Source organism: Numida meleagris, chromosome 23 (genome assembly GCF_002078875.1).
Source record: "Numida meleagris isolate 19003 breed g44 Domestic line chromosome 23, NumMel1.0, whole genome shotgun sequence".
NCBI classification, from domain to species: domain Eukaryota; kingdom Metazoa; phylum Chordata; class Aves; order Galliformes; family Numididae; genus Numida; species Numida meleagris.
The window spans coordinates 168,817-190,686 of NC_034431.1; the positions used below are offsets into that span (position 1 = coordinate 168,817).

Below are 21,870 nucleotides of genomic sequence, written 5' to 3' on the forward strand. Positions count from 1 at the left end.
GTGCTGTAACCACAAGATGGGGTGGGACCGTGGGAACCTTTTGCACAGCTCAGCGGTTTTCTCAAAGCAGAGTGCTCCAAGGAGCTGTTGGACTGCAAAATGCTGCTTTCCTTCCTCCAGATGTGGTGTGCTGTGTGGCCAAGCAGCTGTCAAGGAGAGCTGTTACACTGTGATGTGTAATCTCACATATGCAGCCTCAAAGCCTTGCCAACAGAATTTTCTGCCCTATAAGAAATCCTCCAGCTTCAGGGTGCTTTGAGCCCATTTGTTAAAAACACAGCATCTCTGTGCTAGGTTGCAAGAACAAAAGGACGACAGCAGGGAAGCTGGAAATTTCCAGCAGAGTTCCAGCAAATCCCGCTACATCGCTGGGGCTTGGGAGCTGTGTAGGGATACAGGAGCAGTGCTGCCCTGTGCATCCCTGCAGTGCATCACACTGACAGCCATGGCACAGCATAACCTCCAACCGGGGGCACTGGGTCTGCTGTTCACTCAGGGTTACAGAGAATAGTGATGGATGCACAGCCGCTTACAAAAAAAAAGCATTGTGATAAGAGGGAAAAGGGATTTTTGCATAGTTAATAGTTTTTTTTAAGATCTTATTTCAACTTTACCTCATTTATATATATATATATATATATGCATATATCATCTGCTTTTTGTAATGGATGCAATATATTTGTACACTTGCAAAAATGCGTGAATAAATAAATACACATATATTAAGGGGAAGGAAGAACGATGTATTGGGGGGTGCATGACTCAAAGAAAGGCTGCAAGGAGGATGAGGGTGAGGAGGATGAGGATGAGGGTGGGGAGGAGGAGAAGAAGAAGGAAGGTGAAAAGAAGGATGATGTGGAGGATAAGGATGAAGATGAAAATGAGGAGGATGATGGGGAGGAAGAGGATGAAGGTGATACTGATGATAATGATGGTGAGGAGGATGAGGATGAAGAAGGCGAGATGCAAATGATGATGTGGGCCCCCGCGCCCCCCTTCCTTTGCCCTTCCCCGGGGATAAGGGGGTGTTGGGGGGGGGGGGGGGGGGGTGAGCTCTCCAGGTGACGTCATCCTCCCCCCAACCCGTTCCGCGCGTGCGCAACGCGTCCCCCCCACCCCCCACCCCCTTCAACCTTCCCCCTGCGCGCGGAGGATGCGGGGTCGCAGGTGGGTGCGGGGTCGGGGGGAGGACATGGGGAGGACCCCCGCGGGGTGTGGGAGAGTGCAAACAAATGGGAGGGTTGGGGTGCAGCCGGGGGTTCGGGGTAAGTGCACGGTGAGGGAGTGGGTGCTTGAGGTGAGGGGGCTGCAAAGGGCGTTGCATGCATGCGGGGGTTGGGGGGGGCGGAAGATTTTGGAGGTGCAGCGCGGTGGCCTACGGGGGCTCTAGGGGGACATCGCTGCACAGTGGGGGGACGTCGCATGAGGGTGCCCCAGGGGGGTGGCGGTGCGTTGGGCACTGTGCACGGGTCGTAGGGGAGGGATTTTGGGGGTGCTCGGTTGTGGGGGGGCAGCAGGGCGCTGCCTGCCCCCGGCGGTGCCCGATGCGCTTCAGCGGCTGTGCGGAGGTGGTGCGTTGTGGGGTGCGCAGGCGCTGCGCGACGGGGTGGGGGAGGGCGATGTGGGGCTGGGGGGGCGTTTTGGGGTTCATCGGGGGGGCCATGCACTGAGCTGCACGTATGGAGGATGCTGGTAGGGGCACGTGTAGAGCACACATGCGGGTGTGTGCACTGGAGAGCTTGGGGGGCGCAAGGGTATGTGTGAATGGTGCAGGTGTGCACAAAGCTTGTGCACAATGGTGCACATGTGCACAGTGTACATGTATGATGTGCATGTGTGTGGAGCATGTCCTTGTGCTGCTGTGCATGCATCCACCCCAACGCATGCAGCCCCTGAGCATACAAACAGCACTGTGCACGCGTGCATCTTCACGTGCACACGTTGTGTTCAAATGTGTGCCCTGCACCTGTGCACCACTGTATGCATAGGGCTGCATGTGTGCAGAGCTGCAGGCGGGCACAGGAGCACCTGACTCAGTTACACCTGTATGCACGTACCCCTTGTACATGTGCGCCCTGACACTCATGCACTTCCAGGTGTGCATACAGAACACATATGCACTGCATATATGTGCAGCCTTGCATGTATGTGCCTCTGTGCAGGCATGCACACCCACCACATACAGGGCTACATGCCTGCACAGGATTGCATGCCTGGAGGACACTTCTGGGATGCTGCTGAGGTGCTAGCAGGGGTTTACTAAAATGCTGTCAGGATAGAATGCCAGTAGTGCTGGGATGATTTCTACTGAGATACTGCAAGCATACTACTGGGATGGTGCTGAGATATTACCAGGACCTTCCTGGATTGACACTGAGAGCAGAGCATTCTGATACCACTGCTAACATACCACCAGGATGCTCTTAGGATACTACAAAAGATATTATTAAGATGCTTTGATGTCATAACGTGTCAAGACTAGAGTATTCTCAAGACAGCACCAAAATCTTACTGGAATGCAGTGAACACATTAGTAAGATCATCAGGACATCATAAAGTACCACCAGGATAACTATCAGTATTCTGCTAATTTATCACTGGGGTCCTAATCGGGAGAATGCTGAAATTCTGTCAGAGCACTGCTAAGATGTGGCTAGGATATTGCCAGAACTCTATAAAGTGCTGTCAGTGCATTAGTAAGATACTATGAAGATACTAAAGAGATAGCAGTATAACACTCACATGAAGGCACTAAGATATGTATGGATATTACATTGCACTACCGAGATACTATCAGGACACTACTAAGATTCCAGTCATATGCTGATATAACATGGCTAGGATCCTAACAGATACTACTGCAATACCTTCAGGACACCATTAAGATATAACTAGGATACTATCGGGGTGCATCTGACATGCCATCAGGGTACTACTACCTGTGCTAGGATACTCTCAGTGTAGCACAAAGGTGCTCTCAGGATGCTCCTGGGACCCTCCAAAAGATACTACTTAGATACTTCCACAGTATGTCTGAGGCACTGCTAAGATACTACACAGCCATTACTAGGACTCTGCTCAAGTAGTGTCAGAGTACCACTACGATACTGTTGAGATACTGTCACAACACTGATAAGGTGCTATTGGAACAGTATTCAGTTTTTAGTCGGATGCTACTATGATATCAGTGGAATACTTCTGAGCTATTACTAGGGAATGAGAAGAGGCAGTGGTAAGATGCTTCTGGGGTACTATCAAGGCAGCACTCGAAGCTTTTGGGATACCGTCAGCACATTGTTGATACTAGCGTGATACTTCCAGGTGATATAATATGAGGCTACTACTGAGATAGTAACAGTTCAGTAAAAAATGCAGTGATGCAATGCTTTAGCTGCACTGTCAGGGCAGCAGTAAGATTTGGGGCTTTTTTAACACTTCCTACTAGTAAAGAGTATTGGGATGGTACTAAGAGGCTGCAGCTTATTACTATAGCACCGCTGAGGTGCTATGAAGGCAGTACTAAGATGCTCTAGGGATACTATTGAGTTACTTCTAAGATACAACTAAGGCACTACTGGGATACTACTGGCACTGGGATTACAGCCAGCAAAGGGAGTGAGAAGCCCTGCTGACACAGCCTGTGAGCAGCAGGTGCCTCATGGGCACCTTGTCCCCACAGCTAAGGCGGCGGCGGCGGCAAGGAGGATGGAGGCACCCCTGGTAAGCCTGGAGGAGGAGTTTGAGGAGGGGCCTGGGGACAGTGGGGGGGCCCCTCGGCGCACCATGGACCCAGGACTGGCTGAGCTGGAGAGCTTCTCGACCGAGATGATGAGCTTCAAGTCAATGGAGGACCTGGTGCAGGAGTTCGATGAGAAGCTCACCGTCTGCTTCCGCAACTACGATGCCACCACTGAGGGCCTGGCCCCCGTGCGAGGCCGGCTGCAGGCGCAGGAGGAGGAGGAGCACCTCCAGGATGAGGAGTGAGTAAGGCCTCTTCCTGCTGGGAACATGGGTCTCCTCGCACTCCTATCCCCGTGTTGTAGCATGATCAAGCAGCACACCAAAGTTTTGGTGTAGTAACCTGTGAGTATGCTCCCTTAGGGCCTCTGTGCCTCCTTGAACCCCAATGAGACTTCTCCCATGTGCTGCTCAGTACCCTACATCATGGCATAGTTGTACATCTGCATGGAGTATCTGTGTGGTATCCTATGAATAGGACACTTGGGCCTGCATGCCTCTTTGCAACACTGTGAGATGCACCCCACCCCCAGCATGGAAACCTGCTTCCCCCATTGCACCATGATTGTGAGGAGTAATGGTATTGTATCCTATGAGTAGGGCACATCTGGGGCCTGTGCACCTCCTTGCATGCTTGCAAGATATCCTCCAGGTGCAAATCAGGCCCCTAACTCACGGCATGATAATGCAATACCATGGAGTATCTGTGTAGTATCCTATGAGCAGGCACATCAGGGTGCCCCACATGACATTGCAGCGGGCCCAGGCTTTGTGAGGAGAGCCAGGGGTAAGTGTAAACTGTGAGTAAGATAGGAGTAGGGCTCAGCCTCCTCCTTGCAATATGAAAACTATGCACCGAAGTGGGGTGGCTGGGGGCAAAATCTGCCCAGTGCTGCCTGTTCAGCCAAAAGTGTCATAGTGGCATTTGCGTTGAAATCTAATTTCCGTTAGAAACCTTTTTTTTTTTTTGCTGCAAAATGCCATTTAGGGGCAGAAATTACTTTTTTATTTTATTTTTTTTTTTTTCAGCAGTGTTTACGTACAAACACCTTTCTAATGGATTTTTTTTGCCCATTTAATTGGGATTATTTCCCAGGCTGCCCTTCCTAATGCTGATTTTTCACCAAGCAAAGTGGTTGTTTTCAAGCCAAGAGCTCCCAAATCTCTTTTTTTTTCAGCTGTTTTTGTATTTTTCAGTGAAAAATGAGTCGTTCTGCAGAGAAAAAATGCGTTTTGGCAAAATGCCCAGAGTGCTGCGCTGCCACCGGCAGCCGGCCCATGGTGCCACTTTGTGTTGTGGATTGTGTCACTTTGGGTCAGTTTGGGCAAAACAGGCTTTTTTTTTTCCCCCACTCTTCAATGAGCCCTGTGTTCATGGATGGGGGATGGGTGGAGGCCTTAAAGGCGCCGCTTTCCTCTAATTACTAATGAGTTATTTCCATAATTAACCTGAAAATCTGTGGCTGCATTCTGCAAAGTGCTGGTTCTTTAAGAGCAGAAAAGAAGCAAATTTTGGGGATAATCGTTTGCTTTTTCCATATTTGTTGCATTTTCATTAAAAACGGGAATATGATTTTTCTCTAACGTTCATTTTTATGCATTAGTTTGTGAAATATGCGAATAAGAGGAAATTAAAATCAGATGAGGAGGGAGATGGGATTAATATCCCCAAATGAATGTTTTTATGGTTGGTTTGGAGCTGGGGGCAGTTAGGGAGGGGCAGGCTGTTTTGGGGTGATTTAGGGGGAATTGGGATGTATGCTGATGTGCACAAAATTTTTTAAGGTGTTCTGGGGCAGAATTTGGGGGTGTTTTGAGATGTTTTACACATCTCAGTGGCATTCAGGGGGTTTTCCAGGCAGTGTTTTGGAGCCTTTCAGAGTGTCTTGGGGCTCCATTTTGGGATGCATGGCGGCATTTCGGCAAGCTGTTTCAGGATGGCTTTCTGGGAGGCAGCATTTTGGGGCATTTTGGGGTGTTTTGGTGATCCCCACTCAACACCTACCTCCCTGCAGAGTCTGGGATGCCCTCACTGATGGCTTCGCCCCCCGGGGCTCCCCCCGGCCCTGGATGCACCCTGAGGCTGAGGCCCCTGATGGCACCGACCCCCAGGTATGGCTGTGACACCCTTGGCACCCCAAAGCCCTGCTGTCCCCATGTGACCCCTGTGATGATTGACAGCTGTCCGTCTGCCCTAAGGCTCAGTGACCATCAGGGAGGGGACAGAGCCAGAGCACTTAAGACCACCCACAAGTGGCATTTTTGTGTGGCTGTCCTTACATGCATCACTCATGCAGGGGATATCTGTATTCTAGGGGGCAGTCACTCTAAAGGGCAAGATTAAGTGCTTGATTTGGCAATTTGGTCCCTGCCAATCTGTCCCCACACTGGAAATAAAATAGTGTTTACTTCATTGTAGTGAGTTCATGCTATGAAGAGCTATGTTTACGGTTGTGTGACTGCATCAAAAATCCACCGAACTGAGCTTGTTTGGATGTTGTGCAACCTGTCACTAGAGAAGAGTGTCCTCATCCGCCATCTCCATCCCTTTCCTTCCATGTCCTTACCATCCTGAATTTCCCTGTCATCTCCCCACCTGATGTCTCTATTCAGTCTCTTCCTGCAGCATCTATCAAACTTGTCCCCATCCATCATTTCAACTCAGCATGACCATTTGAAGTTTCTGTCCAGCATCTCTGTGTCCCAATATCTCCATCCGGCATCCCCATTCAGTGTTTCCATTAAACACCTCCTAAGCCAACATCTCTCCATACAACACTCCTATCCAATGCCTCCCATCCAACATCTCCATCCACTGTCTCCATCCAGCATCTCCATCCACCTCTCCCATCCAGTGTCTCCTTGTCGATCCCCCCATGCAGCATCTCCCATCCAGCATCTCCATCCAACATCTCCCCAGTGTAAATGCCACATGCAGTGCATCCCTAGTGCTGTGGTTGTGGTAGTTCTTCCCATGAGCTATAGGGCTGTGTCTGTGCCTATGCCATGCCCATACCTGCACCAGGCAGTGCCCATGGTGCCACCATGGTGACCAGCTTGTGTCTTCTGCAGCTTTGTGAGAAGGAAGATGAAGAGCTTGCTGAGAGAAGTGAGCATGACTCGGGCATCAACGAGGAGCCACTGCTGACAGCTGAGCAGGTACCAACACCCAAACACTTGGATGTTGCCATAACACCGGGCTCACACTGCTCAGGACACAAAAAGGCCAAATCCTCTTGTTTTGGGACACTAGAGCTTATCTGTGGGCAGGGCTGCAGGACTCAGATGTTGGATGCAGGGTGCAGATGTGGGATGATGTCGGGTGCAGGGTGCAGATGTGGGACACCAGTGCCCCACAGGTCATTGAGGAGCTGGAGGAGCTGATGCAGAGCTCGCCTGACCCTGAGGTGGATCCTGAGGGTGATGAGGACGAGGAGGAGGAAGAAGATGAGGAAGAGGATGCTGAGGCCGATGCAGAAGGTGATGGTGGTGGCCGGGGCATGGAGCCCATCGTCCTGCGTGACCTAAACACCTTCTCCCCCACCTTCAACAACAACTGCTCCCATGAAGGTACGGGCAGTAGGAGCCAGGCACAGCCCTTTCTGGGCACAGTTCCCACCAAATTGGACACCAGGAAGTGGCTCTCTGCAAAAAACGAGCCCTCTGAGACCCTTCTTGTAGCATGGCGATAGATGCTCCTGTGTTTCACCAAGCATGCAGTGCATTTTGCAAAATGTCTCCAACATTGTGCATTGCAGTAAGTGCATGTTGCTGACTTGCACCTTTCTCTGAAGCACCCAGAATATTGCAAAACACACCGTGTGTTCATTAAACATGCTATGCCTTGCACTGAGTCATGCACCAACCTTCCTCCATGTGCACCAAGTGTTTTGCTAAGCACACCATGCAGATGATCAGATGTGCATTTTGCAAAAATGTCTCACTTGTTCTGCACATTGCTGTTTGCATCCTGCACTTTCCTGATGGCATATGACTGCATGCAGCAAGGTCTTCCCTGAGCTGTGCTTGGTGCATTTTCCTAATTTGCTGACTTGCACCATGTACCAGGCCTTTTCCAAAATACATGGGAAATTTTATAATACTTTTAAACAGTTGCACTAGGTTTTCCCCCAAATATACCTTGCCTATATTTCACTGACTGCTAAGAGGTTTTCCCTAATCTCACCAGGCATTTTGATAATTGCTCTGTATATTCCCTTAATTGCACTTAGTGCTTTTCATTTACTGCACCATGCATGCCATTAATTGCACCAGGCACTTCTGTAATTGCTCAGGGCACTATGGTCTGACACTGGACACTTCAGTGATTGTGCTATGACAGTGCTGGATGCTCCAGCAATGCGCTGAGCATCTCACTGATCACGGAGCAGTAAAAAAGTTTCAGTGTGCATTTCACTAATTACACTGTACATTTTGTTAATTATCCCCGGAATTTTACTGACTGTAGTGCATGCTCAAATAATTGCATGATGCCTGTCACTAATTGCCCCGGACATTCCAGTAATTGCATTGTTCATGTTGATTATTGCTCCAGGTATTTCACTCATGCACTGTGCTTTTGCTGAGTGCACCAGGGTAGTTCTCCCTGCACGAGGAATGTCACTAATTGCACCAGGCGTGTCTCTAATTGCCCCAGACATTCCAGTAGTTGCAACGTGCATGTCACTAATTGCACCAGGTGTTTAACTAATACACTGTGCCTTTCACTGATTGCATCAGAAATAGCACTCACTGCACCATGCATGTCACTCATTGTGCTGTGCATATCATGAATTGCACTGGACATCCCTGTAGCTGCACTGGACCTTTGCTAACTGCAACATGCATTGCAGTGAGCATCCCAGGCATCCCACCAATTGCACCTTGCACGTAAGGCCTTTTTGTACAGTACACACATGCCGTGCACCCTAACGATAATGCTGGCAGCAGGGCTGGAGCAGCTGACGGCCGGGGAGCTGGCAGCGGCAGCAGGGCGTGCGGAGGCGGCAAGCCGGGCACTGTCGGCCGAGCTGGTGGCCCAGCTGGCACGGCGGGATGAGCTGGCCTTCGAGAAGGAGGTGAAGACGGCGTTCATTGGGGCACTGCTGGCCGTGCAGGGGGAGCAGCGGGAGCAGCGGGAGGCCGCACGCCGCCGCCGCCGCGACCGTGGGCTCAGCCTGCAAGGAGGTCGTCCCGAGCGTGGGGGACACATGCCCAGGAAGGTGGGGCTGGGGTTGGGCAACACATGGACATGAGTCTGGAGGAGGTGGAGTGTGGGGTTCTGTGGGTGTGGGGATGGCACGGGATGGGATGGCATGGGATAGGATGGGATGGGATGGAATGGCATTGGATGGGGTGGAATGGGATGGAATGAGATGGGATAGGACAGCATGGGATCGCGTGAGATGAGATGAAGGGACATGGGATTGGGCAAATGGAGGACATGGACAGGACACATGGCATGGGGATGTGAGGACAGGGGATGGGGTGACAGGGATGTGGATCAGGGAGATTGGGGGGGGGGATACGGGTGCCCAGGGTGGTGTCCTCATGCCTCAAGAGGTGACAGGGTAACGCGTGTCCCCAGCGGTTCAGCATGGAGGGCATCTCCAGCATCCTGCACTCCGGCCTGCGTCAGACCTTTGGCCCCGCTGCGAACGAGAAGCAGGTGCCTTTTCCCCCCAACTTGCCTAAATCTGTCCCCTTCCACCCTCTGCTCTGCACACCCATGTGTGTGCCATTTTTGCCCTTTTTCATCCCTTCAATCCTCCCTAGCTAGGGGTTCATTTGGGTACAGCTTTTGCAGCATCCAATTAATTCAGTAGCCCCCAAACATCTGTAAATTAAATGCAATTGCAGGAAAGTTGCAGCTGTATTTTGCACTTCTGCTTCTGCACCAATTTGGGGTGGTTTGCATCAGTGAGGTGTAAAAAGGAGGCAGCTTTGTGGCACAGAGGTGTTTCGGGGGTGTTTTTCTGCTTTGCAGTACCTGAACACAGTGATTCCCTACGAGAAGAAGGGTTCGCCACCCTCCGTTGAGGACCTGCAGATGCTCACCAACAGTGAGTCCTTGCTTGACCCATTTTGAATCACCATAACACAGCCAATTTGGGGCACAAACACACAATTTGCATTGCTGCAGCACCCACAATTTGGATGCATTCACTTTTTTGTGCATTTCTTCAACACAGCCAGTTGGGGGAGCAGCCACCTTTTTTGCAATCAGATGCATGACACCATTGCAACACAGCTAGTTTGGAGGAGAAGCACCATTTTGCATCAATGAAGCACTGCGATTTTTGAGGCACAGCTGTCTCATTTGCACCACTGCAGCAAATAAAAGCTTTGCATCAGCATGGCTGCTGTGGAACACAGGTGTTGGTTTTTGCATCACTGAGGTCCATCCACATTGGGAGACACATTTTGCACTCCCCAGCATAGCCAGTTTGGGGCACAGTTGTTCATTTTGCATCGCTATGCCTTGAGCAGTTTGGGGTGCAGTTACCCATTTTGCATCACTGTAGCACCACAGCTGGTTTGCAGTGCTCCCCCCCCCCCCCCAAGTTTTACAGCCCACCCCAGTCCCAGTTTGAGTGGGAAACTCTCATTCTGCATCACCTGAGTGTGGCTGATGGGGGGTGAAAATGCTCCAATTGGGTACTGTCAGGATGGGTACACTGTGACAGTGCCTCTGTGGTGGTGTGGGGCTGTTTGAGGGGAGAATGGGGCACGTGGGGATACATGGGCTGCACTCAGGGTCCTTTTCCACTGTGCAGTCCTGTTTGCCATGAAGGAGGGGAATGAGAAGGTGCCCACACTGCTGACGGACTACATCCTCAAAGGTACCTGCATGTGCCCTATGCATCTCCTTTGCATCCTCCATACCCCAAGTGCATTTCCCATTTATCACTGTGCATCCTTTGTGCATCTCCCTCACCCTCATGCACCTCTCATGCAGTGCTCATGCATGGCTCATGCATTCTCTGTGCATCCCTTGCCCATCCCTCATGCATCTCTTACATCTCCCCTGCATCTTGGGTGCATCTCGTAAGCATCCCTCCTGCATCCTTACAGCATCCTCATGGGCCCTCACGTGTCATTGTCCATTCTCCTTCATCCCCTGTGTACCCATCAGTGGCCCTTCTGCATCCACTGGGAATGCCTGTGCATCCCTAATGCGCCACTGTGCATCTTCTCTCCTTTGCGTGCCTCATGCGTCCTCCATGCATCCCCAGGGCACCTCTCGTGCATCACCTGCTCATCCTCCTGCATCTCTTATGTATCTCCCATGCACTCTTTGTGCACCACTGCATGCCCCTGGTGCATCTCCTGTGCTCCCTCTTGTGCATGCCTTGTGAATTCCTCATGCACCCTTTCTGCCTTCCTCCTGCATCCTCTGTACATCCCATTTACAGCCACCCTGCAACCTCATTCAAATTTACGCACCCTCAACATGAACGCTTGTGCATCCTTGGTGCGCACTCATGAATGCTCATGCAGTCGTGCATACAAACCCTCAAGCATGCATGTACACCCCCATGCATCAGTGCATACAAATGCATCACTGTGCTCCCCTGCACATCCTTGTGGACCCTCCTGCAGCCCTGTTAGCATGCATCACTCTGCAACCTCCCACACCCTAGTGCAGCCCCATGCACTTGTGCTCGCTCACCTCTCTCTTTGCAGTGCTCTGCCCAACCTGATGCAGTGCAGCCCTGCACCCCCAAACCCTGGCGCCCCCCAGAAATGGGGCCAGACACATGGAAACAGGTCACCTGCGCCTACCCGGCCCACACCCCCCCAAACCTTTGCACAGCTGGGAAATAAATAATTTGTTTCATTAATTAAGCAACTGGCATCCGGTGTCTTCTTCCCCTGCCTGCAATGAATATAATCATAGAATCATAGAATTGCTCAGGTTGGAAAAGACCTTCAAGATCATCAAGTCCAACCACAACCTAACCATACTACCCTAACAACCCACCGCTAAATCATGTCCCCGAGCACCACATCCAAACGGTTTTTAAACACATTCAGGGATGGTGACTCAACCACCTCCTTGGGGAGCCTATTCCAGTGCCTGACAACCCTTTCAGTAAAGAAGTTTTTCCTGATATCCAACCTAAACCTTCCCTGGCGTGACCTGAAGCCATTTCCTCTTGTCCTGTCACCTATCACTAGTGAGAAGAGACCAACCCCGCTCTCACTGCAATCACCTTTCAGGTATTTGAAGAGAGGAATAAGGTCTCCCTTCAGCCTCCTCTTCCCCATACTAAACAGCCCCAATTCCTTCAGTCTCTTCTCATAGGCCATATTGTCCAAGCCCTTCACCAGTCTTGTTGCCCTTCTTTGCTCCATTCTGTATTTCTGTATTGAGGTGCCCAGAACTGAACCCAGTACTCGAGGTGGGGCCTCACCAGTGCCAAGTACAGGGGCAGGATGACTTCCCTAGTCCTGCTCACACCATTCCTGATACAAGCCAAGATGCCATTGGCCTTCTTGGCCACCTGGGCACACTGCTGGCTCATATTCAGCCAACTGTTCATCAGCACACCAAGGTCCCTTTCCGTCAGGCAGCTTTCCAGCCGCTCCTCCCCAAGCCTCTAGGGTTGCTTGGGGTTGCTGTGACCAAAATGCAGGACCTGATACTTGGTCCTATGAAACTCATACGGTTTACCTTGGCCCATCGATGCAGTCTATCCAGATCCCTCTGTAAAGCTTTTCTACCCTCTGGCAGATCAACAATCCCTCCCAAGTTGGTGTCATCTGCAAATTACTGAGGGTGCACCCAATCCCCTCATCCAGATCATTGATAAAGATGTTGAATAGGAGAGGCCCCAGCAACGAGCCCTGGAGGATACCGCTCGTGACTGGCCGCCATCTGGATTTAACTCCATTGACTGCAACTCTCTGGGCCCAGCCATCCAGCCAGTGTTTCACCCAGCAGTGTATGCCCATCCAAACCATGAGCAGCCAGCTTCTCCACAAGGATGCTGTGGGGGACAGTGTCAAAGGCTTTACTGAAGTCCAAGTAGACCACATCGACAGCCTTACCTTCACCCGCTAAGCGGGTCACTTTGTCATAGAACAAAATCAGGTTTGTCGAGCAGGATCTACCTACCATTCATGAACCCACGCTGACTGGGCCTGATCCCCTGGTTGACCTTTAATTGATCCACGATGGCTCCTGAGATCATCTGCTCCATAACCTTCCCTGGCACTGAGGTGAGACTGATGGGTCTGTAGCTACTGGGACCATTTTCTTGGCCCTTTTTGAAGACAGGCATCACATTTGCCAGTCTCCAGTCCACCAGGACATCCCTGGTTAGCCAGGACTGTTGAAGAATGATGGCAAGTTGCTTGGCAACCACATCTGCCAACTCCCTCAGCACTCTAGGGTGCAATCCATCTGGCCCCATGGACTTGTGAGTGTTCAGCTTTCAGTGCAGGTCCAAAACCATCTCATCATGGATTATACAGGGAAAAAAAGCTGTGTTTCGCAGCTTCTGGGTAGAAAAGAGTACTTTGTGGGTCATGATTATTCAGCATTTTACAAAATATGCACATTCTGGGGTAACAAGCTGCTGGGTGCTTATTAGGCAAGGATTCCATTTTGGGAAGAATCATGCTGTTCTGGGGTGCGTTGCTTATTTTAGGTGCTCATCTGGGGGAAAAGACATTTTGTGGGAAGAGACCAATTTTGGGGGACTGTCGATCATATTTGGAGAGCACTCCTCATTTTTGAGAAGCAACATTTGGTGGCACAGTGCTTATTTCAGTGTCAGGGCAGCTCCCACTAATTTTGGAGTGGGTCACTCATTCGGAGGCACAGCGCATATCTGGAGAGGCAGAGTCCCTCATTTCGGGGGAGCATAGTTCATACAGATGGAAAATCACTCAGTTTTGGAGTTCTTCGTAGAGAAGGATCACTTTTGTAACTACGAGTCCTTTTGGGGTTGCATCACTCATTTGCAGATTTGAAGCAATTCACTCATTTTGGGGGAATTTGCCTATTTGTGGGTTGCCCATTTTAGGGTTATTCACCCATTCTGGGGTTCCACTTGCTCCTTCATCCCCCTTACCTCCACTAGGAAGAAGCTGACAATAAAATACAGCTGCAAAACCTCATCTCGTAGCACTTTATAATAAATGGACATGAAGTAATACTAAATTACAATGAATCCTTTATGAAATTACAGCTTACATTCACACCAGATCAGTATTGAAAAATAGGCTTTGCTGCCCATTGCATCGCTTTGTTGCTGGGGCCTGTTTGGCTGTGGCTGCTGTTTCTCCTCAACTCTTCAAGAGCCAAAAGAAGGTCAAAAATGGCAATTCATGCAGCTGCCAAAATCCTTCCTTATTACAGAAGAATAAACCCCACACTGCTGGGGAAGAACTTGCAGGAAAAAAACTTTTTTTTTCCACCCTCATGAAACTGAGAAAATGCCCCATGTTACCTGGGCTGCTTTTGTTTTCACATGTTAAGGCAGAATTTGCCTTTTTGCTACTACTCAAAACCCCCAAATACAGTGTTTTTGTAGAGCTGCCCCCTGACAGCTCACTGGTGGCACCTGAGGGTAAGAACCCCCATGTTTTCCTGCACAGGTGGATGACATTGGGGAGATACCATCTTTTTCAATTTCCTTCCTTCTGGATGAATCACCATTCAATTTTGGGTGAAGGGCTGCTTTAATTATTTTATTCCTATTTGGTACCAAAACACCCTGGAAAGGTTTTGCGCAGCCTTGCATCCAGCCCAACTTCACATCCAGTCTCAGCCCTGAAGGACAAGGCTGTTTTTTTTTCCAGATTTGATAGGTTTTTAGCACATAAATTAAAGAGTCTGGGTAGCTTTCTCTCTTTTCCTGAAAGTCACATGTGGAGTCACCAAATGGCCACAGCACTGGGGCCAAAACAGGGAGAGCTGAGCAATCCCGTGGGTCAAGAGCATGAAATTTTCCTCCAATCTGATATGAAGCAGAATTCACAACTTGCAGTTTTTTCCCCACATGCCGATATTTATGTGAATGACCTTTTTTGGGGAAGCCTCCCCCAAAAATACATCAATCCTGTTTCTGTTGTTTTTTTTTTGCACCAGGAAATCCAAAAGAATGCAACAGCCCATGGTGGCATCTGAACATGGTGGGGAAAATAGCTTCCCCTATAAACACTTTCCTTACCAAAAATGAAGGGAAGAGGGAGAAAACAAGGATAAAACCCGAAAGAAAACCTCAAAAAAATCCGGCTACAATATGTGCCTTGTAAACACATGTCCTTCACTGCCATGTGCTGATGTGGTGGCCCCAGTGCTCCCACAGGCGGATGGGGAATCTGTCAGTGCCTCCACAGTTAGCTTTTTTCTCACCAATTTGTTGTTGTTCTTGCTGTTTTTTGCTACTCTGGGAGAGGTTGCTTCCGGTGCCATCCATGATTTGGGGAGCACGCAGGGTGAGCTACTCCAGTGAGTCACTGTGGTCCAAGCCAAGGTTGGCACCAGGTGCAGCCGGAAGGCCACCAGTCTCTTCCTCCAGCTCCTCCTCCTCCTCTTCCTCCTCCTCCTCCATCTCATCCTCATCCTCCTCCTCATCGTCCTCCTCAGTGCCATCTAGGGAGTCCTCATGAGCTGCTAGCATGGCCTGCTGCATGGCCATGGTGGCTGTGGCTGATGAGAGGGGCTGCAGATTGTCCATGGCAAGGGAGCCTGAAATTAAACAGATAAATAAGGACTCCCTGGCTAATATAAAAAGAACAAAAAAATGCATAAACCTAAGAAAACACAAATGGACAACTGTATTATACAGAATACTTTGTAGGGGGTCCCACCTGCCCCAGCCACCTCCTGAGGCCTAAACCTTACATTTTTAACTGCTGTATCTTTACTAAGTAACAGGAAACTCTAACTTTTCAGGAAGATGATGTCCAAAATGGTTTGTCAGAGCTTCTCTTCACCTTCTTTCTTCATCTCTTTCGTTCATAAAAACATTATTATAGAATCATAGAATGGTTTGGGTTGGAAGGGACCTTAAAGACCATCCAGTTCCAACCCCTACTGTGTGGATACCTCTCGGTAGATCATGTTGCCTAAAGCCCCATCCAGCCGGGTCTCGAGCACTGCCAGGGACAGGGCACCCACAGCTTCTCGGGCAACATTCCTTTCACTTTCCCACTTCACCATCTCCCTTCATCTTCTCGTCCTCTCCCCTCCCTTCTCCTCCTCTCCTCTCACTGGTTTTATCTCCTCATCTCCTATCTACTTTCCCCTTCACAAACACCTCAGCAAGAGGATCATCCCCATGTTAACAAGATGATGGTGCCTGTCACAAGGGAACCATGACACTGCCATGCAAGTGACCCCATTGCCATTGCTCTTTTGATGACCAGCTGGACGGCCTGTTGTGCATGGGCAAGTTCCTCAACGTGTTTTTCCTTTAATCTTTAAATACAAACATCAGGCCATAATATAATGCATGGCCCCATCCAGGAGGAACAGGGGCCATCAGGATTGTCCTTACCATCAGGATTTGTCCCTGAATTGCCACCCTGCTGCTGCAAGACACCAGCAGCAATGGAGTTGGGCCAGAACCGCTGGGTGGGCCGGTGCTGAGATTTGATTTTCTTGGCTTTAGGGGCTGGGTCTGGGTTGCTGGCATCAAGCATTGGCTGTAGGATGCGCCGGCGGGCATTGATGAACCTTTCCCAGGAAAAAAGCAGTCATTCAATTAAATACAGTTATTTTAAAAATTTTAACAATAACAATTTAATGAATTGCTATATTAATATAATTACTATAAAATCCTTTCAGAATCGGTTTGAGGGTGCAGAAAACTATTTTTCTATCCCATTTCACAGGCCATGTGCCTCTGTTTCATTTGTCTGTGGCATGTTAAGCCACTGCCCTAATTCTTCCAGCTATTAATTGCTGGAGGAAAATACTGGCTGCTATATTGGGATTGCCAGGAGAGGGCATTGAGACATCACAAACGAACACTAGAATCATAGAACCAGAATACCCTGAGCTGGATGTGACCCATAAGGATCATCAAGTCCAACAACTAAGCACACAGCCACTGTACTGCCTAAAAATGAGCCATAACCATTCACCCGATCCCTACAAATAAACTAAACAGAGCCTAAATAGTTTGAAATCTATAAAATCTATGAGGTGACAGCACAGGCCACCAGTGTGCTCACCAGTTATTGACTTGCAAGAGGGTCAGGTTGGTTTGTGCAGCGATTTGCCTCTTCTCATCCTCTGTGGGATATGGGTGCTGGAAGATAGATGGGCAGCAAAATGACATACACATGTAAAGCAGCAGCCTCAATCGGGGGAAATAAAAATCAAAGAGCACTTTTTTTTCATACTCTCAAGTTTGATGGCTTGTTGCATTTGCAAGATACCATTGTTTCCCCAGCATCCTTAACTCTTTTTCAATGCTTTTCATCTAAGGCTTTACTTGAAGGAAAAGGAGATTTTCCTTTTTGGTTAGTTTAAACAATTTTCTCCACTGTTTTCTAATAAAGGTTGTCAGAAAATTTAGGATTTGAGCTTTAAAACCTGCTCCTTTTTTGGCAAAAGCATCCCCTGAAAATATCAACTTGGCCAAGTGTTCCCAGAGCTGGCTGCATGTGGGATTTCCCAGGGATGTCTCACTGTTCCCAGTGCTATTTCCCATGGTGTCAACATTTATTCTAGCACTTAAGGCATATTATTTCCAGTATTTCTTCCTCCTGCTGGGGCTCAAAATATCCCAAGCCCAACAAAACTGTGAGCACCGATGCTACTAGGTTGGAAACCACATAATTTATGTTGTTGGTGCTTTTGGGCTAAGAAGATGGGACATATGGGAAGACCTAGCGCCTTTTAGTAGCTTTTAGTCCTCTCACACAGGGGGGATTCAGGATGGATGAAAGTTACACATTCGGCTTATTTCCCCCTCTGGTTTTGTTTGCAAAACATCGAGGTCATAATTTTGCCACCTGCAATGAAAACACTCACGCCTAAAATGCTCCCAAAAAAAAGCAAAGCCACTTTGTGCCTTCAAATATCCCAAACTGAGACAAATCACCACCTCAGTTCATTCATTTTGAAGGTTTTGAGGGCATTTTTCTTCTTTCCAGTTCACAAAGCAGAATTTTTCCCCCCTTGTGGAACCACCTGGGTGTGTTCTGCAGAACACACCAGTGGCTACAGTGCTCACCATGAGGTGCTGGAAGAGCCAGGAGCGCATGATGTTGGTGGCGTGTTTGGGCAGAACGCCCCGCTTGTTCTTGGACTTCTTGTCCTCGCCGTCGAGGAGTGAGGTGAGATCCAGGTTCACCTGCCAGGGAGAGGAAAAGGGGGAAAATCAGCTGAAAAAGGTGATTGGCAACCCCCAAAAAACCAAGCAAAAATGAACCCAAAATGGGAGTAGTGGAATGGGAAAAACAGACCATGGTGAGAACCTCCTAAATCCCATCTGTTTGACAAAAATCTGCATTAAATTCCCATTTCCCACCAGGATCTGTTTGCCCATTTAGTGTCTTCATTTTGGCACCCAGTTTTGCAAAGGGCAATTGGCTTTTCCCAACTACCGTGGCACCAGTGGGGACAATGCCACAACCACTTTCAACATGCAATTAAGGAGGATAATTAACCTTAATACCACAACAAAACAAAACAAGGAGACAACTATTTTTTACAGCCTGAGGTTAAAACTGTGATTCGTTAACTCCTTGTTCCTCACTCTGCTTATTCCAATTAATAGAATAACAGAGGAGAAACACTGTCAGAAAGTGTGCTGCTTTTAGAAAAAATTAAAAATAAATACACTGGGATGCTGCAAGAGAAGCTTTAATTATGTCATGGGAAAAGAACTGAAGCCTCAGTTAAAAAGATTTTTTTTTCCCCAGCTCTTCATCAAAACACTTCTCCTGGATGAATTAAACATCAGCCTGCCAGGTCCCACCGCTCCCATGAGCTCCAGATGAATAAATCACGCCAGCGGCTCAGGAAGAGCATCCGGAGGTGCTTGTCCAGGCTGCTCTCCCTGCCCTGATATTCCCTGCGCGTCTGTTTCTTGTACCTCAGAGGGCTTTGCTGCAAGATCCAAGCTGGTGACGGCAAGATATTAAAGAAGGAAAGGAGAAAAGAAGCCTTGAAGGCATTAAAACCTGCTGCGGACGTGTCTTCTCCTTCCAAAATATCCTCTTTTTCCACATGCATTTATGTCTGATAGTGTTAGTAGGCTCCTGCCATTAAAAGTGTATATAGGGGGATTGTGGCTGATCTGCCCCCAGGGAGCAGTGTGGCAGAGAGTGATATGTTTGGCCCAAATTCCTAAGGAATGACAGCGTTTGTAAGAGATTGCGGATGACGCAGGCTACATGCAGACAGGGATGGCAAGTTGTCCTTATAAAGCCATTACTACCCTAAATCATTGTCTTACTGCAAAAATGCAGAGAAACCCAGTATGGCTGATCAGAAGAATAAAAATAGAACAGATGCCTCAAAGCCACCCCAAATTCATCAGACTGTTATAAGAAAGGGGAAAAAAGGAAGCACTGCCATATGGGATAGATGATGCTTGTGGTCCCCCCAAGATAATGATTCTGAGGTATTTCGGTGGATCATTTTGGTGCAGATCTTTCACCCTACAAAAATAAACCTGAGACTGTAGCTTCCCTGGAACGTGGTGAAGAAGGGGCAGAGAGATCTTAACAAATCGGACAGTCAGGCAAACAACCAACCACGTGAAGTTTAACAAGAGAATCACAGAATCATTAAGGCTGGAGTAGACATCCAAGATCCCCAACCCCAACCTGCCCCCACCATGCCCACTGACCCCACAGTTCTGGAACACCTCCAGGACAGGGAGCCCACCACTCCTCCCTGGGCAGCCAGTGCACCACCACTTTCAGAGAAGAAATGTTTCCCAGTATCCAGCCTGATCCTCCCCTGGCACAACATGAGGCCATCACCTCTCATCCTAAAATGCTAGAAATGCCAGATTCTGCACATAGGATGGGGCAGCCCTGGGTCTGTGTACAGAAGCTTGGACACCACTCTCAGACAAAGGGTTAGTGTTTGGGTGGTGCTGTGTGCAGCCACGAGTCAGGCTTGGTGACCCCTGAGGGTCCCCACCAGCTCAGGATGCTCTGTGGTTGTAGGATTTACCTGGGCGTTGGGGATCTGCAGGGCACCGGGAGCGATGGCTTGGGCGAGGACCTGGCCCTGAGATGTCACCATCGTCACGGGCTGATACAGGGCTCCACCTGCAGAAGACAGGGCTCATGGGGGTGCCGCACCCCGAGGGCTGGCTCCCGCTGGCCTCCCCACTGGACCTACCTGGCACGGCGGGTGATCCAGCCCCACTGCCCATGGCCAGGTTGCCCGGGGGCAGTGCAGCTGCAGGTACCACAATGCCTGGCGGGGGGTTGGAGGCGGCTGGTAGTGCCGCAGGCGAGCTCTGCAGCATCTCCTGCAAAAAAAGGAGAAGAAAGATTTCAAAGCATTTTGTCACACGCAATAAGAGCTTTGTTTTCCCTTCCTTCTGTTGCAGCTGGAAATAAAATATGGAAAAAACAAGGAATTACGCTTTGCAAAGCTCCCACTTGTGTCTAAGCAAGTTCACCTCTTTATGCAGCCACTATTTTCAGTACGACAAAAAAGCACCAGATAGATGACAAGAAGGAAATTATTATATTGTCTTATCTACATTTTTTTTTCCCTCCTTTGGCTGAAACTGGATGAAACAGCTTCTCCTCAGAGGGAAAGCACCATAGAGTGCTCTGAAAAAATTAAACTTCCCAAAAAAGCATGTGAACAGCATAGATCTCCAATAAGCAGCAGAAAATAACCACTGTCAGTTTCTCCTTGCCAGAATAATAATTAAAAAAGAAAATATATAAAGCTGCATAATTCCTTGCAGCTTTAAAGTTAACTTATTGCAAAAATGGACATTTCTTCCCCTGGTGCTGTAATGTTAGTGCCAGCCCCAGCTGCAGAACGGCTTTCACCTGGGATCTGCAAATGCAAAGAAGCACAAATAGGTTATGTGATTATTTAGTGAAATACTTTGGGAAGGGAAGTGTGCCACGATGGGAGGATATGGAGAACATAGGGCCAATCATTTCAAAGTAAGCTTAACAGAGGTATGTATCTGTAATATGCCCAGCTGTAAATGAGAAAGATGCATCCATATTTCGCAGCAAAACCAGGATCTTTTTCTCCCTTTTCTACTCATTTTCCCATTCTGCTTCACTTCTCCATTGTCCTGTTCCTCAGCTGCTGTACAAAATACCAACAAAAGGAATTTTCCACCTTACTTAAACTTCCTTCATTTTAATACATTTCCTCAGGAAACCTATTTTGCTGTCTAAGAAAAGAGGATTTATCTGGGGTACTGATGTGTACTGACACCAGTAACACAAGCATGGCTGGGTCAGAAAGAAGTCATAGCCCCTCTTATTCTAGCAATAAAGCAATGGAGATGATAATTTGAACACTCAGATCAATTAATTGTAAATCAAGAGATGATGTGGGTGCATTGTTCACCAGGGGACATGCAGAGCTCTTCTGCCTCATTCTGCAATTCCTCAAAAAACAAGCATCCTGAAGACTGTTTTTGGAAGTGTACTTGGAAAAAATAATTCAGGATATCTGAAAGTGCATCAACACTGCAAAAACAGAGGTACCCAATGGAAGTGGAGGCCCTGCCTTAAAATAGTTATAGATATCTCCAAGAAGATTTAAAATGTATTTAGCATGCTAAATGCAAATGCCAGCCAAATTACATTGCCATGATGATTTTATAAATGTCTTCTATTCCAGGACTCCAGTTGGAAAGTTTCTGGCAATTTTTATACTTGAGTGTAGTAAAAAATGCATCACTAGGTGTCTCTACAGATCCATCTCAGCACCAAACTTCTGCAGCTCAATGGCAAAACATGGTTTCTCCAAATTAAAAATCACTTTAATGAGGAAATGAACCTGGTATATACTGCATTGTACAAAAAACCCAACCCCTTTCTCACAATAAGACAAGTGAGAAAACGCAGTGCTACTTGTGCTGATGTCCTTTCACTTAAGTTTTATGATGCAGTGACTTATTTTTGGGTGGCACACATGCATGAAGTTTCCGTCCCCTCCTA

At 48.6% G+C, this 21,870-nt stretch overlaps 2 protein-coding genes across 5 annotated transcripts in view; one reads left to right on the forward strand and one right to left on the reverse strand.

Annotated features, from left to right (window-relative positions):
* On the forward strand, nucleotides 1,085–11,587 carry FEZ1 (fasciculation and elongation protein zeta 1). Its single transcript, XM_021376190.1, has 10 exons — nucleotides 1,085–1,167; nucleotides 3,680–3,980; nucleotides 5,754–5,850; nucleotides 6,811–6,897; nucleotides 7,098–7,308; nucleotides 8,689–8,960; nucleotides 9,326–9,406; nucleotides 9,725–9,800; nucleotides 10,515–10,580; nucleotides 11,425–11,587. The coding sequence occupies exons 2-10, from the start codon at nucleotides 3,706–3,708 to the stop codon at nucleotides 11,439–11,441; spliced, it is 1,182 nt and encodes a 393-aa protein (XP_021231865.1). The 5' UTR covers nucleotides 1,085–1,167; nucleotides 3,680–3,705; the 3' UTR covers nucleotides 11,442–11,587.
* Nucleotides 13,900–21,870, reverse strand: part of PKNOX2 (PBX/knotted 1 homeobox 2) — a 66,378-nt gene continuing 58,407 nt past the window's right edge. For all 4 annotated transcript variants that reach the window (XM_021376016.1, XM_021376015.1, XM_021376014.1 and 1 more), the window contains 6 exons: nucleotides 20,066–20,198; nucleotides 19,895–19,992; nucleotides 17,940–18,059; nucleotides 16,933–17,009; nucleotides 16,254–16,432; nucleotides 13,900–15,442 (listed from right to left, as the gene is read on the reverse strand). In XM_021376016.1, the coding sequence (XP_021231691.1) occupies nucleotides 15,195–15,442; nucleotides 16,254–16,432; nucleotides 16,933–17,009; nucleotides 17,940–18,059; nucleotides 19,895–19,992; nucleotides 20,066–20,198 (855 nt within the window). In that variant the 3' untranslated portion in view covers nucleotides 13,900–15,194. The remainder of the gene's footprint in view (nucleotides 15,443–16,253; nucleotides 16,433–16,932; nucleotides 17,010–17,939; nucleotides 18,060–19,894; nucleotides 19,993–20,065; nucleotides 20,199–21,870) is intronic.

Bases quoted from the DNA above. Each gene is read 5' to 3' on its own strand.
- FEZ1 (XM_021376190.1), top strand. From the start codon at position 3,706: ATGGAGGCACCCCTGGTAAGCCTGGAGGAGGAGTTTGAGGAGGGGCCT. The intron at 3,981-5,753 runs GTGAGTAAGGCC...ACCTCCCTGCAG, and splicing joins GAGCACCTCCAGGATGAGGA to AGTCTGGGATGCCCTCACTG. The intron at 9,801-10,514 runs GTGAGTCCTTGC...TCCACTGTGCAG, and splicing joins CCTGCAGATGCTCACCAACA to TCCTGTTTGCCATGAAGGAG.